This window comes from Benincasa hispida, chromosome 1 (genome assembly GCF_027475165.1).
Source record: "Benincasa hispida cultivar pf3 chromosome 1, pf3_genome.v1.1, whole genome shotgun sequence".
NCBI lineage: Eukaryota > Viridiplantae > Streptophyta > Magnoliopsida > Cucurbitales > Cucurbitaceae > Benincasa > Benincasa hispida.
In genome coordinates, this window is record NC_143478.1 from 33,588,627 (window position 1) to 33,610,955 (window position 22,329).

Genomic DNA, 22,329 nt, shown 5'->3' on the forward strand with positions numbered 1-22,329 from the left:
CATTATTTTATATATATTGTTATCAAATTAATTTGGTATATCTTTTTTCATATTTTCGATGGTTTCATTTTTTCATATAGGAACATGAAGAAATGGCTTGTTGTCCTCGAAGAGTAACATATAAATGAAAATTAAACTTTAAATATTTGAAACAATATATGGTTTAATTTATTATTAATATTGATATTAATGTTAATATAATAATAATGATGATGATGTTGGTGATTTAGTTTTGTTATTTTAGGATAATTAGTTTTACTATTTTTATGATTTTGATATATTTTTGCCATTTTTTCAGATGAAACTTTAAAATTTGTTATTCCTTAAGTAAGCTCTTTGGTTTTCTAGAATGTTTGAATTCTCCCTTAGGTTGTTAATAAGATAAAAATAGTACATCAGTATTTTTTAATTTTTTTTTATTTTAGTATAATTGGAGTAGAGAGATTCGTGAATCTCATAGTAGTATAGTTGAATGCCAATTGAACTATACTTTATTTAATTAACTTTTCTTTTCACCTATGATAGACTCATTCACTATATGAAAATTTAATCACAAATATTCCACATAAATAGAATTGAAAATGGTATATTAGGGTTATTTTAATTTTTTCCTTCCTATTACTAATTGTTTATATATTTATTTGTTAAGCCTTACGAACTCCATCTTCCATCACATATCTTAGGTGCGATTGGGTGATTTTTTTCATGGTGAATGTGATTGGTGAGAAAATTACTAGTTTCACCGATTCTATGGAAAATTCTGTATTTTATTGTCATTAAAAGGATTTTAAATTGCGTTCAATTCCTAAAATGACAAAAAAGATATTTTTATTATCCAATTTTAGTTCATATATGTTAAATTTTTTGTAATTCAAATTTCAACTCTCAAGATACTTTTATTTATTTTTTATTTTTTATATTTTATTTATTAATTTTTCTATTTACAAAAATAATTGTGCTATATTTATATTTTATTAATTTTGAATTTTAAAATGATCTAATATTTAAATTCATATATAACTTTAATTTTTAATATGTATACTGTTTTTTTTTTATATTTCAACTTTTGATTAATAAATTTTGCAATATACATATTTATATATTATCTTAATTCTAATATTTTAGTATATCTGGCATTGAGTAGACTTTTACAATATATATACATTTTGCCAATGAAAACATTCATTTAAATTAACTTTAATATTTTACAACCACATGACATTTACATAATAATATAATTAAGTTGGATTTAACTTGATAACAAATGGCTCGAGTTAGAGATGACAATGTTGATCAAATTTGGATAACATATGAAGAATATGATATAATTTGTAGTATATTTAGTTTTCATCGAGACTTATTTATATTAGATGACATAAATTTTTGATAATATCTTTTTCGATATTTAATGTATAAGATATCTTCTCTTTTTATATTATATTGTTAAAAAAATAAGAAAAAAGATAAGAAACAAAAAGCAAGAAACAAAAAATGGTTATCAAATAAGTTTCTATTTTTTTTTAATTAAGGAATGGAAACATGAATAATCATTAAACATATTCCTATTTCTTATTCAAAAAAAGAAACAAACAGGAGAAGATTATCAAATTGGACTCGGAAACGGAACCGGCGTTAAAAAATCAAGAACGCAGAAAATTTGTGATCATATCGTTACTTATTTCTCTATGGTTGAACTTATGTTGTTACACGATTTACACGATGCAGGGCAAGCTCGGAAACGGAGCAGTCATTGAAAAATCAAGAACGCAGAAAATTTGTACTACAAGTTGGATTTCTCATTTCATCTATAACAGCCGTGTGCCTGGATGTTTTGTTCTTCTACATCCATTACATAGACGACGAGAAAAAATGCTTCGCCGTCGACGACAAGGTCAAGAACGCGGCCATTGCGGCTAGATCGGTAACGGACTCCATCCTTCTACTCGAAGTCATCTACAAGATCTGTTCAAGTTCGATACTTCAACAATGTGCGACTCATCAGACTTTCTTTGGACGCCTTGCCGATGTTGGGAAAAGGGTTCCATGGATGAATGTCATTGTCGACCTTTTGGCTCTGCTTCCCCTTCCACAGGTTCTGCTTCATTTTTTTTTAGTATTAATTGCGTAGTGAGGTTAATTACTAACTGTTTATTTTGGATCAAGCCCTATTTGTGTAATGACCCGACCCAAGTTAGACCGTTACTTAAACACATGCATGCATGGAACTTAAAACAATCACCTTCATTAAATTTAGATATTAAAAACAAATTATAGGATCCTTATAAATCATAAATAATAATAAATAGGTCTGAAATCAAATCTTAATAGTAAGTTTCAAACATCAAATTGAAAGTTGAAAAACATGGAAAGAAATCTAAATATCATTAGCGGAAGCATAGAACTGGTCCCTAGTGGCTCGTTCAAGGATTCCTTTTAGTCATTTGCCAGTGCGTCCTTACCTTTACTGAAACATAAACATGAGAAAGGGTGAAAGGGTGAGTATAAAATACTCAGTAAGTAACCCACTACCGGCGTTAGGCTAGCATTTATGTTCAATAAATACAACATGAACTGAAGCTTTCTACTAGTGGGACATGAAAATTTCCCTTACATGGCTCATCTTTTTCCTTTCCCCTAGAGTGCACCTCCTACGTACACCCCAGGTCCTCTCTATGAATGTAGGGATGCATACTTCTTTCGTACACATGGTTATGTATACACCTCTTTTGCATACACATAACCCACTGAGCGTGCACCTCTTACGTACACTCCAGTACCCTCTAGGTGTGTATCACTTTCATATACACCAGCCCTAGAACATCTCTTTCATGTACTAACGCCCTCGGACATACATCACTTTCATGCAATCACATAATCTGGAAAGGAAAAGAGATTATATTTAACTTCATATTACATATAACATTCACATAATCATGAGTCCTCTAAAATCTCCTCATCGAGATCATGTTAATTAACCTCAATGTACGTGTTTAATCTAGTTTTAATGGCTCAACTCCAGTACATTACTTTCATGCACTAACTCATGTAAACAATCAAACATTCGAAATTTCATAATACATTATATAGCCTATACACTTTCATAATAAATCACATAAATATGTACATCAACAAATGCTTCAACTTTCACCTAGCTTAGTGTTGCTTAACTCATGATTTAGGGTCATGCTCAATCGCACTTGTAATATGTCTCATAAAATTCTAAATCATGCTCATACATTAACATGCTTCAGACATATTATCACATGCTCATATATCTTTTCTAAACAGTCCATTAAATCTCGGAACAATTAAAATTATCCTTGTAACTAGTCTTAAAATCCTCAAAATAAATCGTATATCGCCTTGCACAAAGGCATTTTCAGTAATAAGATTACTTACCTCAATATGAAACTAAAATAATAATTCTGCACTTAAGCAAACTCTCCAATCCAACTTCACAACCTTTAGTCCAATCCTAGGGCATGAAGAAAATTCATTTTAGTCTTCAAGCTCGACTCCATATATAAAGCAATTTTAGAAGCCAACAAAATTCTTATCCAACTAGCACTTTAATCTTAAATCCCCTCCAAAACTCAAGTCAAAATCCAAGTAGGAACTCTTAATTCAATCTTGTTAGTGTTGAATAGCATGATCCTGACTTCAAACTCCGGTCTAAATTTCCAACACAATGGGCTACCGTTATATTAACTCAATAGTCAAAACCCCAAAACCCAAAGACCTTTGGAGGGGGAGTGTTGTCGCATGAGAGGGAGAAGAATGAGTATTTTTTTTTTCTTTTTAATTCTCCACCACACAAAAGTATAAATAATATATATAAAAACATATATATATATATATATATATATAATATTATTTTCTTTCATTCTTAAATTCCAAAATCCATATATATTCTTTTCTTTTCTTAAATTCCAAAACCCTTATATATATATATATATATATATTTTTTTTTTTCTTAATAAACATATCACATCAAACTCAAATCTTTCACCTCTTCTCCAATTAATTAAATAAACCTCAAAATAAATTCATCAACTTTAATTCACTTCTTCCCAAAAATCCTAAATCCCAAAATTAAATTATAACTGACCAAATTAACTTAAATTCAAATTAAAATCTTTTAGATACTTGATTTAATAACTTCCAAATAAACCAATTATCTTTTCCTAATTTTTTACTTAAATTTTGGATTCACATTCCAAAATTAAAGAGGGTAAAATTTTAAAACCACAATTTCCCCTTTTTCCCTTTCAAATTTCATAAAACACAAAATTTCTTATCAAAATAATTCAATTATCTCTTCCAATTACTTTAAAACTCTACTCAAAGAATCTATATAACCAATAAAACTTCTTCAACCGTAACAATTTTTATTGTCTTACTCAAACTTTAGATCTTTACTTCTAGTTAATTCGTCTAGAATTTTCAGTTTTGTCATTGACTCTTATGATTAAGAAAGAAGAGATACGAGGTCAATCTTGGATCTATTAGACAACTTAGAATTCCATCTCAAATTCAATTAATAATGAGAAAAGTAACTTATGTAACTTTGGTATTTTATTAAGACTGCAAGGTCTTTTGATTTTTCGAATTTGGGGTTATCGATAGGATCAAATATTCATCTGCCGAATCTTCTCTTCAATACAGACATTAAACAAAAAAACATGGGTTACAATAGAAGGCTTACAGCAAAACAAACTCAAGAGTCAAGCCACACCTAACTAATTTGTGGCAAACTAAGTATATAATAGAAACTATTTTTTTGAAAAAATGATGCAAATGATCCCAAGAAATACCTGTAAACTTCAATCCTTAACATTGACAATTGGATGTGCAGTTTATCATGCTGGTAATGTTTGAAAGAAGGAAAAGTATCAAATATTTAAATAACAGGTGGCGGATGATCCTTCTGCCTCTCTTCCAATTTATCCCAAGAGTCATCCGAATCTATCTGTTATGTAAGGAGCTTTCCAGGAGTGCTGCTCCTAATGACATTACAGGAACTGGGCGGGTCAGAGGCACATTCAATTTCTTTCTCTTCATTCTTGCCAGCCATGTATGTTTCTTTACCTAAAATGGACATTTAGTGTTTTGCTGTCCTGTTAATATTGGTTCTGAAGCTGTTGTATTTTTTTTGTTTCTGAAGGTGGTTGGAGCATTTTGGTACTGCTTCTCGGTTATAAGGGAACTGCATTGCTGGCAACATGCCTGCAAATTCAACAGTGGATGTAGGGTGAATACATTTTTTTGTGACGACATCACGGGCAATGAACGGTTTGTTGATGAGTTTTGCCCTATTAATCCACCTGATCCGGCCGTATTTGATTTTGGTATATTTCTCGACGCCCATCAATCCGGTATCTCGAGGGTAAAGGATTTTCAAGTAAAGTTAATCTATTGCTTCTCTTGGGGGCTACGTGCACTAAGGTTTGAAACGTTTCCTTTTCAACACATCTCTGTTTGTTCTTCATTTTAAATGGCTATTGCCTTAATCATCAGCTAATTGGTGCGAGTTGGTTTTATGAGGATAATAGACTTCAACTTAGATCAAATGGTCGTCTGAGTTTACAAGATCAATTATCTGATTTCATTTTTCTTTTCTGTGTCTGTTGGTTTTCATCATCAAAACGTTGTCTGAACAAATAGGGAGAGAAAGAAATTAGATCTAAAGATACAAGTTTGAGATTACATTGATTTCTGCCTAGCGGTTTGGTTTAGAATCTTATCTTAGAAGCCTCACTTGTATTTTACTCTGTTTAGTTTTCTCAACTTCTAACCTCATCCCCTCCCCACGAGACCACCATCAAGCCATATGTCAGTTGAATGATACATATTCTTGAGTATATATGTTTGAATTTCTTAGAAGTTGACCTTCAGACGTACACTCGTCGACAGAGAGAAGTGTTTGCTTAGACTTGGAGGAAAAGATCGGTGAAGAAGGGTCAACGGTCATAAATGTTTGGAAAATAATAAATTAATGGACGGTGACACACGTGTGGTGAAAGGGTTCCACCACCAACACACTTTTACGAGTCTTTAGAAGTGGTCTTTCATATATTCCATCTGCTCACTCCTTAATTCTCCAATGTGGGACAAGTGAAAGGTGCTATCTATCCCATGTGCCTTTGTTCGCCTTGGGCCTAAAATGTATGTGGGTCATACCCAATAGTCCCCTACGAATGATCTACGTGCATCGAAAAAATTATAGAAAGAAGAAGATGATTTTGAGCAATGGAATGATAGTAAACTTAAGTATCAATATCTTGCAATTTGAGTTGACGCATAGTGAAGTGGAGCAGCAATTGCATTCACAAAGGTGAGTTACCTCTTGAACTTTTGTGAATTCTGGTTGAGACCCCCCACAACACGTTGTAATCCTTTTAATTTCTCTCTTGATTATGTGATAAAATCATGCATACAAAGCCATTTGGGCTATTCACATAGAACCTTGGGTCATCGTGAAAGCTCTAGAAAGAGGCCCTTAAACTCTTTCATAGAAGGCAACCCACACCTTCACTTTCACGTTAGATGCGTCATCAAATCTATTGCAATAGACCACTCAAAATCGAGCTATGAAGACTTTAGAGATTATCCATCAAATCTATTGCAATAGACCACCCAACAGGCTATGGATCACTCACAGATTATTCATCAAGTCTATCACAATAGACCACCCAAAATAAAGGGCAATGGATCACATTGAGGATTTGAGTCTCATACTAGTTGAAGACTCTAGGATTACTCTCCTTGTCAAGCCTTTAGAGAGAGGATCTGCTAAATTTCTCTCAGACATTACATACTCTAAGGAGATAATTCCTTCCTTCAATAGTAGTTTCACAGCTCCATGTCTCAGGCAAATATGACTTCTTTTGTCATTATACACATTGTTCTTGGCAATACCTATAGCAGCCTGTGAATCACAATGTAGAGATACTAATACAAGAGCCACCCACAGTGGCACACCTTCTAATAGATTTCTTAACCACCCTACTTCTTGTCCAGCTAGCTCAAGTGCTATGAACTTTGATTCCATGGTGCATCGTGCTATACAGGTTTGTTTAGCTGGTTTCCATGAAATAGCTTTTCCACCTAGTATAAATACATATCCACTAGTGGAACTTACTTCGTCGTTATCTATTACCCGGTTTGCATCACAATATCCTTCTAACACTATAGGAAAATTATTGAAATGCAGACAAAAATCCATTGTACCTTTGAGGTGCCTTAGCAAACTATGAGGTGTTGTCCAATGATCCTTATCAGGATTATGAGTGTATCTACTTAGTCTACTCATAGCATATGCAATATCGAGCCTAGTATAGTTCATTAAAGACATAACACTACCAATAATTTTTGCATATTCAGACTGAGAGCCTAGTATAGGACCCGCCCCGATCGGAGCGGGGAATCCCCGGTTTGATCGAGATGGAGTCCAATTGGGGACCTCTTTAGGGTCCCTGAACCGAGGACAGGGCGGGGATGGGGAGAGTGTCCCTGCCCCGTCCCCGCCTCGATTAGGTTTTTAAATATTTTTTCTATATATATAATTAGATTTTAAATATTTTTTTCTCTCTCTCTATATATATTAGGTATTTAACTTTTTACATTTAGCTTGGTTTTTAATTTAGCCCATTCTAAGCCCAACTAAAGTGTTCAAGCCCAAACTAAAGACAATTTTACAAAAAAATAAAATAAAATAAAATAAAAAGTCCCCATAGGGAAATAAAAGGGAAATCGGGGAATCCTGTCCTCGTTCTCGCCTTGAAATGGCAGGGATGGGGATCAGGTACGGGGATGGGGAATCCTTTCCTACCCCGCCCCGGCCTTGTTGCCAACCCTACATACTAGGATCATAGGATTTTCTTACAGGTGTAACATCAAAATTGTCAAATCTCTTTAACAACTTTTCAATATAATACCAAATATCACGTCAGCCTCACCTAAATCTTTCATTTCAAATTGTGAGGATAGAAATAACCTGATATCGTTAATTATATCTATGTTTGTATCAAAGATCAACATACCATCAATATAAAAACAGATAACTACACAGTTAGCTCCAAATGACTTTGAGTAATCACAAGTGTCAGAACAGTTTACCTTAAAACCATTGTTTACCAAAGTATTGTTAAATTTTTCATACTATTATTTAGGAGCTTGTTTCAGACCATAAAGAGATTTTGTAAGTTTATAGACCTTATTTTCTTGACCAACAACAATAAAGCCTTCAGGTTGTGTCATATATATTTCCTCTTATAAGTCTCCATTGAAGAATGTCGTCTTTATATCCATCTGATGTATTAGAAAGTCATGTATTACAACATAAGCTATCAAAGCTCTATTAGTGGCTATTTTAGTCACATGTGAATTAAGTATCAAAATAGTTTATGCCTTGCTTTTGTATGTATCTCACAACCATTAGTCTAGCCTTAAACTTTTCTATTGTACCATCTGGTTTCATTTTCTTCGTAAAGAACCATTTACACCTAATGGGTTTATTTCCTTTAGTTAGTTCCACTAATTCCCATGTTTGATTCATGACTAAAGAATCTAATTCACTCTTGATTGCTTCTTTCCAAAAGCTAGAACCTACATAGCTTAAAGCTTCTTGATAGGTTTTTGGATCCTCTTCTATTAAGTATATGCAAGCAAATTGATTGTCTATTTTATTTGAATTTTCAACTAGAAAGGTAATTGGAAAATCAGGTCCAAAATCCTTACTACCCCAGGTCTTTTACTTCTTCTAGGCTCTAATTCAAGAGGGCTAGAAAGAGGGAGTTAATATATTTAATCAATGCTTGAAGTAATAGTAATTTGATCATTGAATTATCTACTGGTTTATCACCAGTTTTAATCATGGAAAAAACATGCTAAAAAAAGACAGCATCTCTATATTCACATAGTGAATTATCATTAAACATATAAACCTATATACAACACTATTATTTGCATAACCAACGAAAACATAATCAAAAGTTTTAGATCATACCATTGGTTTCTTGGATTATGGATATGCTACCTTAGCTAAGCACCCCCTCACTCTTAAGTAATCCAAGTTAGGCAGATAACCCTTCCGTAACTCGTAGGGAGGTCTTATCCAGCTTTTTGTGAGGAAGCTTGTTAAGAATAAAACACGAAAGCACAATTTCCCCCCCCCTCCCCCCCCCCCCCCCCCACCCCCCCCCCCCCCCCCCCCCCCTCCCCCCCCCCTCCCCCCCCCCCCCCCCCCCCCCCCCCCCCCCCCCCACCCCCCCCCCCCCCCCCCCCCCCCCCCCCCCCCCCCCGCCTCCCCCCGCCCCCCCCCGCTCCCCCCCCCCCCCCCTCCCCCCCCCCCCCCCCCCACCCGGCCCCTGCCCCCCACTACGAATGTAATTAACAAGGATCCGATAGAATACGATTTCTTGACGTTTATTTGATCTGTAGACGAAGCGTGGCTTGCTTGGTAGGAGTAACATGAAGCTCAGAATTTTGGGTGTAGTCAATACTCCCATCCCAAATAAAAGGGGAATTGGTCTATGGTCGATTCAGTAATAAATAGGACTGGTCTCGATTGTGGGTATCCCTACGAATACCTTATTTCGTATTTTGACAAAGCAGCCTCTTAACACCGACTCCTCTCCATGTTATCGAATAATCTAGAATTTAATAATATAGCATCCATCATTTCTTTTAAAGTTCTATTTTTATGTTCTACTATGCCATTTTGTTGAGGTGAATACAGAGCAATTACTTCATAAATGATACCGTTTAATTTACCAAATTCTTTAAGGAAAGTGTCGCTATATTCACCTCCCTTGTTGGATTTAATTCTTTTTATTTTTCCATCTAATTGATTTTCTACTTCAACTTTGAATTTCATAAACATGCTACTAGCTTCATCCTTTGATTTTAGAAGGTAAATTTTTGTATATCTAGAATAATCATCAACAAAAAATATATAATATTTTTTACCACCTCTACTCATAGTGTTTCTAAAATCTGCTAGATCTGTGTGAATTAGCTCAAGTAATTCTATACTATGTATTGTTATTGATTTGAAAGACTTTTTCACAAATTTTGCTTATACACAAATTGGACATCTATTATTTTCATGTGAATCAGATACGTTAATTAGATGCAAATTTTTAAGCCTTTTAATTGATGCAACATTAGCATGTCCTATCTACCAAGCCACACATCAAGTGATTCAACCATATAAATAAAACGAGAGGCATTTTCGTTCATAGAAATAGGAGCAGAAACAACATTCAAAATAAACAGACCATCAGACAAATATCTTTTACCAACAAAGTCACCATTTTTGGTGATGACAACCTTGTCAACTTCAAACACAATTCTAAATCTTGCTTTGTTCAACAAACTCCCCGATACCAAATTCCTACGCAAAGAAGGAACATACAGTACATCACTAAAGGATAGAGTTTTTCTTGAAGTAAGTTTCAATAAAATCTTCCCTTTCCCAAGAACATCTGCAGTTGCTGAATTTTCCATAAAAACACTTTCGCCATTGTCGGTATCCCATTCGCCAGCAGTCGTGGAAAAGATCTCGGTTTGAGTAGAAATGCTTTGATACATTAGTGTCCAGGATCCAATCAGACTTGTTCTTCACCAAATTTGCCTCCACGACCACTGTAACAATGATATCGTTCTCGACAACGTTGGCCTATGGGACTGGTTTTGCAGCAGCAAAATTTTGATCTGACTTTCCCTTTCGCTAGGTGCACTGATAAGATTTATGTCCAGGTTTCCCAAAGACAGAACAGATCACTTTGAATTTCTCTATTTGTCCACCAACGGCCTTAAATTGACCCTTCTGCGATGTCTTTGCATTTTGTTTCCCTTTGTTTTTGAATCCATCAACAAGGTTAGCATTAACCGAATTAATAGATAAAAAGTTTAGCTTATCTTTTTGTCTATTGGTCTCTTCAGTGTTCATGTGACTAATCAACTCCTGCAGCATCAAATCTTTCTTTTTGTGCTTCAACTGGTTACAATAGTCACTCCAAGATGGTGGAAATGTTTCAAGCAACACATTTGCTTGAAGAATCTCGTACATCTTCATGCCTTCGGACAAAACATTGGATACTAAATTTTCATACTCGTGAACCTGCTCCATCACTTGTTTGTCATCCAACATCTGGAACTGCAGCCACTTGTCGACTACATACTTTCTTTTGCCTACGTTGTCACCTCCATATCTGGATTCTAGGGTATTAAGGTATTCCAAATAACATATGTAGATTTTTGGATGACGAATAGATCAAATAAAAAAAATTTCATGTGGTTGAGCAAATTGTTGCCAACAATTTTGTTGCCCTTCTCGAACTTGTCAGCATCAATGGTGAGAACTGGATTAGTAGTGGCTTCCATGGAGGTTGTTAGGTCAGTAATGGCAGTAGCATCATTGGAAGACGTCGGATCTGGCATAGCAGTAGCATCCTTGGATTTGTCAAGGCTTTCCATGGTGAGAACGTAGTCTACCTCCAACTACTCAAAGAAGATAACAGCTTCTTGGACGAGCAGCGATAATTGGCTCCGTCGAGTGGCTCTAACTTGGACAGATCTAGGAGAACTTTTTCAGATTTGATCGACATAGATAAAATTTTGTCAACTTGTTAGACATTGACAGATCCGGAAGGTAGTTGTGGTGTCATGGAAACCACTGCCTTGAAAGTAAATTTGGCACGATTGTGGTACAAATCATTCTTGTCGGTTGCTTCCCAAGGTTAACACAACGCCCCCTTTCAGACGTGCACTCGTCGGATGGAGGGTTGGAATCACATCGAGAGAAGTGTGCTCAGAATCGAAGGAGAAGAACGGTGAAGAAGAGAAAACTAAAACAGGGATGCAAAGAACTGATTTTCCAGATTTGGGGACTTTGGTTTTGTAAAGCTATCAAGAGGAAGAAGGAGGTCAATGGTCATAAACGTTTAGAAAATAATAAATTCAGTTTTGGAAAATAATTGCATCATAGAAAACCCCAAACATTTTTAAAACAACTAACATTTAAAATTTTGTAAAAAGTTAAAAAAAAAAAGGAATAAAACTATTTTCGTTTTTAAACGTTTGGAAGATAATAAATTTTGATCTGGAAAATAATTGCATCATTAAATGCCCCAAACGTTTTTAACGGTGGCACATGTTGGTGAAAGGGTTATACTTCTACCACCAACACACTTTTACGAGTTCCTAGAAGTGGTTTTCTATATATACCATCTACCCACTCTTAAATTCTCTAATGTAGGACAAATGAAAGGTACTACTCCTACCTTTGTGGGCCTTGGGCCTAAAGTGTATATGGACATTCTTAACGGAATTAACTTTCAAAAATAGCATTTTTAAATAACACTAATTAACTTTTGTTTTTTGAATCTATGAAATCACTTTTCTATTCCAAAACTCTCATCTGGGACAAAATAGCTTCGTAGTTTAAAAGATAATGAGATGTGATAGTATCATCTCATGTCTGATTGAATGTAATTTGCAGCTCATTTGGTTCAAATCTGAAGACGAGTAGCTATTCATGTGAAAACATCTTCGCGGCTCTCGTTACCATTGTTGGGATCCTTCTAGTTGTTTATCTTATCGGCAACTTGCAGGTTTGTTAAAGATCTTCTGATCCAATATATCAACCTCCTTTCTAGAGTTGCAAAGATATTCACTTGAAACAGGTGCTTTATTTAAACAGGTATATCTGCAGTCCGCAACTTCAAGATCAGAGGAGAGACGAAGGATGATGCAAAACAAAGACTTTGAATTAAAATCCTGGATAAAAGAATACGAACTCCAGGAGGAGGAGAAAGAAATCTTGCAGTATGTGAGAGACAAGTTCGAGGGAAAAAATGATGTCAATTTGAAAACACTGCTCGACGTGTTTCCACCTCTATTTGTTGAGGACATAAAGAGAAAACTTTGCTTGAATATCCCGAGGGTGAGTTTTGCTTGGTATATTTGTAAAGTAACTTGGTAGAATAGAAACTTAACAAACAACCATGAATGGTTGATTGCAGGCTGAGTTTGGTAATGTTGACGATGAGAAGTTAGAAAAGATCATCAAATATATGAAGCCAGTGGTTTTTGCAGAGCAGAGCTATATTATTCAAGAGGAGGAGCCTGTCGAGCAGATACTATTGTTCACGAAAGGTACTGCATTGGCATTTAGCAGGGAAACTGGAACTGTAAAAGCGACAAAGATGTTTGTAAAAGGTGAGTTGTTTGGGCAGTCGCTACTGAAATGGGCAGCGACGAATGGTAAAGTAGATCAAATCCCTTTGTCCCAATGGACTCTCAAGACTGAGACCCAGATGGAAGCCTTCGCCCTTAAAAGGCTGCCGATCCACAATATCATAAGGAACACAAATACATTTGGTTAAATTAAAAGTTCAAATCTCTTGAACTTTTATGTTCGTGTTCCTATGTCAATGTCATAAACTCTAAAACGTGTCTTTTGAGTTTTGACAAGTTCTCCTTACACATTTTTTATTTTTAAATTTTGAACTGTCTATGTAATATGTGCTTTGATTTTTAATTGTGCCTAATAATAGAACAGGTCCTTAATCTATTCAATCTTTTTTTTTCATTATACTATTTTTTTATTTGGCAAAGGTATAGATTGATCTCGTTTTAATTTGCATAAATATATAATCAAAAGAATGAAACTTGAAATATTTACTAAACATTTTTTCTAAATAGAAATAAGTTTCTTTAAAAACAAAACATTATATATGGGAAATTGTTTTAATTAATAAAATTATTTAAAATATTTTCAAATATAGTAAAATTTCACAGTCTATCAATGATAGAGAATGATAGACATCTATCAGTGTCTATTAGTGATAGATAATAGTAGTCTATCAATATTTATCACTGATATTGAGTAACATTTTGCTATATTTGTAAATATTTTGATTCATTTTACTATCTTTGAGGAAAACATTTATATATTGATTTAGTTTTCAACATTGATTATAAAAATTTTAAAAAGAAAAAAAAAACCGTTGAGAAACCCAGAACCTCCAAGGCACTGATGTGCTAAAAGCATAATACATTGTTTTTTAATATTGTCATACAATAATAATTTAAGGGAAATACCATGTTTTTTTTTATGTTTTTTATATTGTCATACAATAATAATTTAACAGAAATACCTTGTTTTTTATATTATGATACAACAATAATATTTGTGGCCTTGTGCTAAGTCTGGTTTAATGACAGGTTATTATTCCCATTGGAACTTTCAAATGGTTCTTACGAATGTTTTCATTTTTCTACTTATTATAGAGTATAATTTTGTCCATGAATGTCCTCTGTTCTCTTATCAAATGCAAATCCTATCATGTCCCATTGTATTTTTTTCCCCAAAAAATAACAAAATAATTAAAAATAAGAGGAAAAGGGAAGTTTAATCCAACACAGTGATGTACCATGCGTTACAAGAACCAAAGACCTGAAATCATTGATACTTGTTGCAAAAATCCCACTGTTATATAAATTTCCATTTTTTATTAATTGGAAAATGATTTCATATTTCTTTTTCCTTTATTTATGAGCTAATTGGCATACCAATCAGCTATGAAAAAAGCAACAAAAAGACTAACAAACCTGAATTATTAAATAGTCATTAACAATGCCCTCAGTACACACAGTAGAGACGTCTCAACCACTCCAATACTTTTATGTATACACTGAAAAATGCCCATCTCCACCTTGAGAAAAACCATTTCAAATAATGGCTACTTGGGATGAAATGCATCCATTTTTACCTGAAGCTGGAGCGTCGCTAAGCGCCTGCACCTCCCTTTTGAGAAAGGATGGCAGTGCAAAAGCAGCCGAATGCATCTGTTGGAATGCCAACCATTATTATTAGCATCAACACAAAATGCAATCAAAATTATACTTCATGATATCAATGGCATCTTTAATATCGACATCGTATCGAATTTGAAACATATAGAGTGAATTGTGTTGGTTATTCAATCCACAATGTTGTTACCTCAGAATTATAGAATTTGAGTTCTCTTTTAGACTTGAGATGTCCCAACTTCTCAATGGGATTCACAGGATTCCTGAAATCAACTTTTGGTCCTTCTGTTGAACAGAGCAGAAACCCTATGACACCACTTGGATATGTTGGAACACTGGTCCATGCATAGCAAACATCCTTAAATGTTTGGCGACAAATTGATATCATGTCCTGAATAAGATGTGTATGCAGCCACATACTTTCAGCCATGTTACAGAGAACCCCACCGGGTCGTAATGCTTGAGCTATCGTCCGAAAAAATGGCATCTCCACCAGCTCTTGGGCAGGACCTACATTACCAAGACACCCCGGCTTGAAGATGAGTTGAGTTCACAAGCACAAGAACACAATTTTAAGGTTTCACTTGTCATAGTTATACTAAAAGATATGCATGTAGCTTGCAGAGTTGCACCATTTCTTTCTATCTGTTGCAATTCAAGAACTTACCAACAGGATCAGATGAATCAACAATGATGGCATCATACTTCCCTTGCTTTGCATTCCGAAGGAATTCAACAGCTGATATTACCAAGATATAAAAAAAAAAAAATAATAAATAAATAAATAAATAAAATAAAATAAAATTATACAGGAAAGAGGATAAGAAACAAATAAGAAACATGATGCTTTGACTTTCGACGTACCATCACCAACATGAAGGAGGACACGGGGGTCCTCAAAGCCAACAGCCAGTTGGGGAAAATACTTTTTTGATACCTAGCATACAAGAATGCAGAGAAACAAGCAATTACATAACAGCAAAACTTTCAAACATGCCAAAGCAACAAGTTATATGACACTGAACATATTATACAATTTGCAATATGTCGTCTAACGAACATTTCTCTGCGTACTTACATCAATGACCATCTTATCTATCTCACAAATGTCAATATGTTCCACCGAGTCATGGCGGGAAATTTCCCTCAGAACTCCCCCATCACCTCCGCCAACCACCAGAACCTACATAATGCAATTTTACCTCATAAAATGGTGCCAAAGTTGGAGGAGAAAACAAAATTTCCTAATAAGAGATAGGATTGGTGCAGAATCAGTTTGTTTTAGAGGACTAACGGATTTTGGGGATGGGATTGAACAAAGAGGAAGATGTGCTATCATTTCTTGGTAGGCACATTCATCTTTCTCTGTCAGTTGAACAATGCCATCAAGAACAAGGACTTTCCCGTATGATGCAGACTGTAGACAAATACACACAAACAAATCAGGTATTGATCAAGAGACCAAGGCAAAGGATTTGAAGAGAAAAAACATCGGCTTTGAGTGTCGTACCTCAAAAACCATAACTTCCTGGTACTCTGACTTTCCTTTAAATAGTATATTCTCTACTTGCAGAGCATGTGCTTCTCCTGAAAGGGTTGACAAATTACATCAACTTGTGAAATGCAGAAATTTGATGTGTCACTTGTGTAATGTACGTTAACAAAGTTTCAATGTTGCAAAAATGTCATGAACTGTTATTATGAACTTTCAATTCCTCTTCCAGAATGAAAGATTCCACAACATGAAAATGAGACCATTAACAAGAAACATAAGAAAAGCACTCACCCGGCCACATTGGGTTGTTGAAATAAACTTTCTTGCATGCTTTATCTGCAACGAAAAAGAAAACAGGAAAAAAAACATGTGTAAATGGTGTTAATTAGCCACATGGTAAGCCGCAGTGTCTAAAGTAGAAACAGTAGCTTCAGAAGGTGATAAAAGAAAAGGGTATTACCAGAGCCAGACTGAAATTCCGAAAACCATCCAGAAACAACAGTTGAATGGCATTGAGCCTCAAGCTCAGGGTCTGACGTCTTAGCCTTCAAGCAACAAGAAGGAATGGCCTTCTCTGAACCGTTCCCATTAGTCACCTTCCCATCCTTGATCTTCTGGCATTCCAAACTTCTTCCTGTGACGTCCTCCATGTATTATCTCTTTCTCTTCTGTCTCCAGCCTCTGGAAAATCAAGAATAATGCATCAGAAAGATGGAGAAAGAAAATATGCATACAAGAAATTTTTTTGAGAAATTCATGCTCTTCTACCAAGTCATAGATTACAAATTTTGAAAGCATTTGCACCTTTACTTTCTGTAGATTCATGATTTCAGAGAAAGAAATAGAAAACGGCATTGGACGAATGAAATTGCAGAACATATCACTTTTTTGTAAGTTTCTTAGCTGTTGGACAAATACATGTCATCACCAACTAATATCCCTTGTTATACACCATCAAGAAAAGACAAATTATTTACGAAGAAATCCTAATAAAATAAGCTCGAAGAAAAATCAACGGTAAAAAACAAAGGTTCAGCACAAGTTGTGTAGAAAGTAGTTCAGCATAAAGAGCTGCCATCCATCTAGTTAGTTGCAGCACTTCTGCTATAAGCAGAAGAACTTTACTGTAACCAACATCGAAACTCAATTAACACAGTCACACATCTTTTTCTATAGTGCATAATGCAAGGCTTTTGATCACAAAAACCTGAAAATTTACCCGAGTGAAGAATGCCATCAGACTTATGTTAAACGAGTAATAGAGAAAATAAATGATCTCTTAGTAACTTTTGAAGTTCTTCCAGGTTCAGATCAGAATTTACTATACGAACAAGTTGGTTTTTGCTTCATTACTAGGACCAGCAAATTCATCAATTCATATGAGAAGATGGGAAAAAATTGACAAGGACAAAGGAAGAAGTTTCACAAAGCCAGATCAAGAAAAATAAGCAAATCATATGCCTGAATTGAAATCCATCAGAACAAAAAAGTTTCACACTTGGGATGAAAAGAGAAAAATAAATACTTAGAAATGGAACCGAAGCACATAAGTATCTTAATACAGGCAGTGAAGTACTATTTCCATAAGCCAGGACTGTTTATCAGAAAACTCATGTAGCTCAACTAGAATTAAGGTCCAATATAATAAGAAGTTCATTTTAAAATTTAAAAAAAAGGTCTAAACCCCCCACCGTCTTTCAGTTTCACCAGTAAATCAGACATAAACTAATGTTTACAAGTCAGTCAAGAAATGCAAGATGGAAAACAAAGTTGCCATTCGCCAAACCACAAAGGGACAAAATAAGGAAACGTGTATCTCTATCTTACACAGAACGACTAACAAAATAGGCCAAATCCAAATATTTCCTTCCATCTATAATTTCAGCTCTAAAAAAAGTGCTCAAACTTCCTAATTTTGTTCTTTTCCTGAAAGTCTGCAAGGTTAGGAAATGACAAGATTATGAACTGGCCACTTCGAGATCTTTCTGATGGAAACTGAAAACAAACAAAACCCAGAACCCCAACATTAATGATCAAAGTTATCGAAACCCCATTTCAGGAAATACGTACAGAGCATCAAAAACAGAAGGGAAAACGGAAGAGACGGCGAGCATAGGAACTAGAACGGAACAGAGAAAGAAAACAAGAACAAATTGAAACGGAAAAAGAAAAGGGGTTAAAATATTACATTGAAGAGTTGGAAGAAAAAATGAGAGAGCCCCAAAGTCGGTAGTGAGAAATTTGTGTCCCTGTTCGTCAATGGCAGAGAAGAGAAGGGCTGAAGCTTGGGTTTGCCCAAAAATGGCGTTGGCTTATATAAAAGAATGTGCAATGGGATAAAACGAACACTAAATTTGACCACAAAAACACAAAACAATGTTTATTTTAATCTGCAAGCCAAGCTCTGCCCACAAAATCAAAATTGGGTTTTACAACTTTCGTTTTAACAAGTACGAATTCTACTCGAATGAATGGAACTTTTTCTTTTTCTCCACCCTCCTTCTTCTTTTTCGTTCCACTCTGTTGCACTGCACAGTCTTCCATATGTCCTACTCAAATTATATGTAATTTTTTTATACACCCTTTTAATTATTTTTTAATTAATCAGGGGATCCATGTTTTTATTTTTTTAATTATTTATTTTCAACATTTTTTTAAATATTTTTCTTTCCATTTTTTTAAATATTTTTCTTGTCGTAATTTTTTTAATGTTAAAATACTATTTTTAATTTTAACCATAATTAAAATTTCGATAGGCTCAAAATTTTAATATGGGTAATTTCAATTTAATTTTCATCGATATTTATTTCATAGGTAGGTGATTATCATGGATTGAACCTTTGATCTATTAGTCATTTTTTGATCATCATGGATTGAACTTTTGATCTATTAGTCAATTATTGAGACTGTCACTTTTATACCACCAGGTCAACTATGATTGTTAAAATAAGAAAAAACTAAAATTAGTTAAATTATAATATAATTTTCATAAAATTTAATTCAATGTGTAAATATATTTTTAAAATTGTTGTTTTCAAATATAGAAAAATAAACTAAAATATTTATAAATATAATAAAATGTCACTATCTATTATTGATAGACATGGATGGATAATGAAATATAATGATAGATACGGATACACATTGATAGACTACCATCATCTATCACACGTTGATAAATATCTATCAATATTTATCAGTATCTACTAGTGATAGACGATAATAGTCTATCAATATCTATTAATAGACGATGATATTTTATTATATTTAAAAATATTTTGAACAATTTCACATTTAAAACAAACTTTCTTTCTAAAATGTATAAAAAATGATAATAGATAAAAACAAATTAAAATTAAAATTAAGCAAACTTTAAAGTCTATTGACAAAACTAATATTTTAATATTTTAATACTGAAAGAGTTGTCAAGTGGTAATCTTGCACGTTAATCAAGGTTAACTTTCTTTTAGAATGGAAACTTTGGAAAACAAAATTAGAATATTATTTATTCTTTTTCAATTTAGCATATTTTCAATAAATAAAATACATATTATCCTTTTAAATATATTCTCTTTTAAAGTCGAGCTTAAATCTCTCAACTACGGAAAGATGGATGGATGCCTGCAGAAACCCACAAATATATATAGGACAACGGTAATACGAATATGGAAAAAATATAATATAATAATAAATAAATAAAATATCATTTAAAATAAAATAATTAAAATTATAAAATTGGAGAATAGAAAATTTAGTAGAATTTGAGGTGAATTTCTTATCAATGGGTGTGTGGTTTTAAGATCTACTAAATGTCATTATTTATAGGCAAAATGACAAGTAGAATGGGGACTTACATGGATACCAAACATGAATAGCTACAAGGCATATGAACAATATGAAGGGTGACACATGACCTTTGGGACACTAAGCAATGAACTTCTAAGTATTATTATAATATTCATAATACTCCCCTTAGATGCCCACACACACACACACACACACATATATATAATATGTCTCGTTAAAATCTTACTAGAAAAAATTCAATAGGAAAAACCCTAACGAAGGAAAAAAAAAGTACATATCTCATGTAATATATACTCATACAAGAATATAATATATTTACTCCCCCTCGTGAAAACATCAATTAAAATCTCTGAGTCGTCGAATTCTAATGTTGTGTACCAATTTTTCAAAAGTTGCGGTTGGTAATGCCTTTGTAAATAAGTCTGCCAAGTTATCTTTTAAACAAATTTGTTATACAGTGATGTCGCCATTTTCTTCAAAATCACGAGTGTAGAAAAGCTTCAGTGAAATATGCTTTGTTCTATCTCCTTTAATATATCCTCCTTTGATTTAGGCTAGGTAAGTTGTGTTGTCTTCGTATAATGTTGTTGGAGGGTTTTCATTAGAAGACAAGCCACATGTTTCACGAATGTGCTGAGTCATTGATCTTAGCCATACACATTCTCAACTAGTCTCATGAATTGCAATAATTTCAACATGATTTGAGGAAGTGGCCGTTATGGTCTGTTTCACCGATCGCCATGATATAGCAGTTTCTCCACATGTGAATAGATAACCTGTTTGAGATCTAGCTTTGTGCGGATCAGGTAAATATCCAGAATCTGCATAACCAACTAGATCAAAACTTGATCTATTTGAATAAAACAAACTCATATCGATTGTTCCTCAGAGATAATGGAATATATACTTAATTCTATTCCAATGTCTTTTTATAAGAGAAGAACTATATCTAGCTAACAAATTTACTGAAAATGCAATATCTGGCCTTGTATTATTAGCAAGATACATAAGTACACAAATTGCACTACGTTATGGTACTTTAGGATCAAGAATTTCTTCATTATCTTCTCGAGGTCGAAATATATCTTTCTTTATATTAAATGAACAAACTTCTATTGGAATATTTAATGGATGTGCTTTGTCCATATAAAATCTTTCTAAAATTTTTCCTGTATAAATTGACTGATGAATAAATATTTCATTGGCTAAATGCTCAATTTGCAAACCAAGGCAAAATTTTGTTTTTCCAAGATCTTTCATCTCAAATTCTTTATTAAGATATTCTATTGCTTTTGAAAGCTTTTCAAGAGTTCCAATTATATTCAAGTCATCAACATATACAGTTATAATAGCAAATTCCTATTGTGATTTCTTTATAAAAACACATGGACATATTGGATTATTTTGATATCATTCTTTTCATAAATATCCACTCAGTCGATTGTACCACATCCATTCTGATTGTTTCAATCCATATAGTGATCTCTATAACTTTATTGAATACCATTTCCGGGAATTTGATGTATATGTTTCAGGTATCTTAAATCCTTCTAGGATTCTCATATAAATATCATTATCAAGAGATACATATAAATATGCTGTGACTAAGTTCATAAGATGCATATCCAGACTTTTATACACAGTCAAACCACTTAAATATCTTAGTATGCATCCACCACTGGAGAATATGTCTCCTCGTAATCAATACCTAGGATTTGTGAAAAACCTTGAAAAACCTTGTGCAACTAGTCTTGCTTTATATTTTGTGACCTCATTATTTTCATTTCTTTTTCTTACAAATACTCATTTATATCCCACAGGTTTGATACCTTATGGTGTTCGAACTACTGGTCCAAAAACCCGACATTTTAAAAGTGAGTTTAACTATGCCTCGATTGCTTCTTTCCATTGAAGCCAATCTTTTCTATGTCGACATTCTTCAACAGATTTTGGTTAAGGATCCTCATTTTCAGATATAATATCAAGAGAAGTATTATACGCAAAAATGTTGTCAATAATTACATTAGTACAATTCCATCTTTTTCCTGACATAACATAGTTTATTAAAATCTCATTATTATCTTTAGGTATTTTACCTTCCTCACTAGTCATGTCGAGGATTTCTTCATGGGTATTTACATCCTCAACCAAGATTTTTTTACTATTAATTATTTTTCATTTTCAAGGATTTTTATCTTTGGAACTCA

At 33.7% G+C, this 22,329-nt stretch overlaps 1 protein-coding gene and 1 pseudogene across 7 annotated transcripts; one reads left to right on the forward strand and one right to left on the reverse strand.

Annotated features, from left to right (window-relative positions):
- Nucleotides 1–4,797: 4,797 nt before the first annotated feature.
- Nucleotides 4,798–13,497, forward strand: LOC120076780 (cyclic nucleotide-gated ion channel 1-like; annotated as a pseudogene). The gene is made up of 5 exons (XR_016529242.1): nucleotides 4,798–5,074; nucleotides 5,165–5,445; nucleotides 12,506–12,617; nucleotides 12,665–12,949; nucleotides 13,029–13,497. The product of XR_016529242.1 is annotated as a cyclic nucleotide-gated ion channel 1-like (transcript).
- Nucleotides 13,498–14,500: 1,003 nt separating this feature from the next.
- On the reverse strand, nucleotides 14,501–18,875 carry LOC120070890 (spermine synthase-like). Of its 6 annotated transcripts, XM_090318413.1 has the most exons (11): nucleotides 18,504–18,859; nucleotides 18,143–18,310; nucleotides 16,776–16,996; nucleotides 16,607–16,651; nucleotides 16,331–16,407; nucleotides 16,115–16,237; nucleotides 15,899–16,003; nucleotides 15,685–15,757; nucleotides 15,488–15,559; nucleotides 15,011–15,330; nucleotides 14,501–14,856 (listed from the first exon to the last, which is right to left on the reverse strand). In XM_090318413.1, exons 3-11 carry the CDS (start codon nucleotides 16,963–16,965, stop codon nucleotides 14,740–14,742), a joined length of 1,122 nt encoding a protein of 373 aa, XP_090174539.1. In that variant the 5' UTR covers nucleotides 16,966–16,996; nucleotides 18,143–18,310; nucleotides 18,504–18,859; the 3' UTR covers nucleotides 14,501–14,739. The 6 variants fall into 6 exon arrangements, with proteins under 6 accessions (XP_090174539.1, XP_038878719.2, XP_090174542.1 ...); XM_039022791.2 differs by lacking the exon at nucleotides 18,143–18,310 and having other exon boundaries at nucleotides 18,504–18,875; XM_090318416.1 differs by lacking the exons at nucleotides 18,143–18,310; nucleotides 18,504–18,859 and adding an exon at nucleotides 18,386–18,470.
- Nucleotides 18,876–22,329: the final 3,454 nt, after the last annotated feature.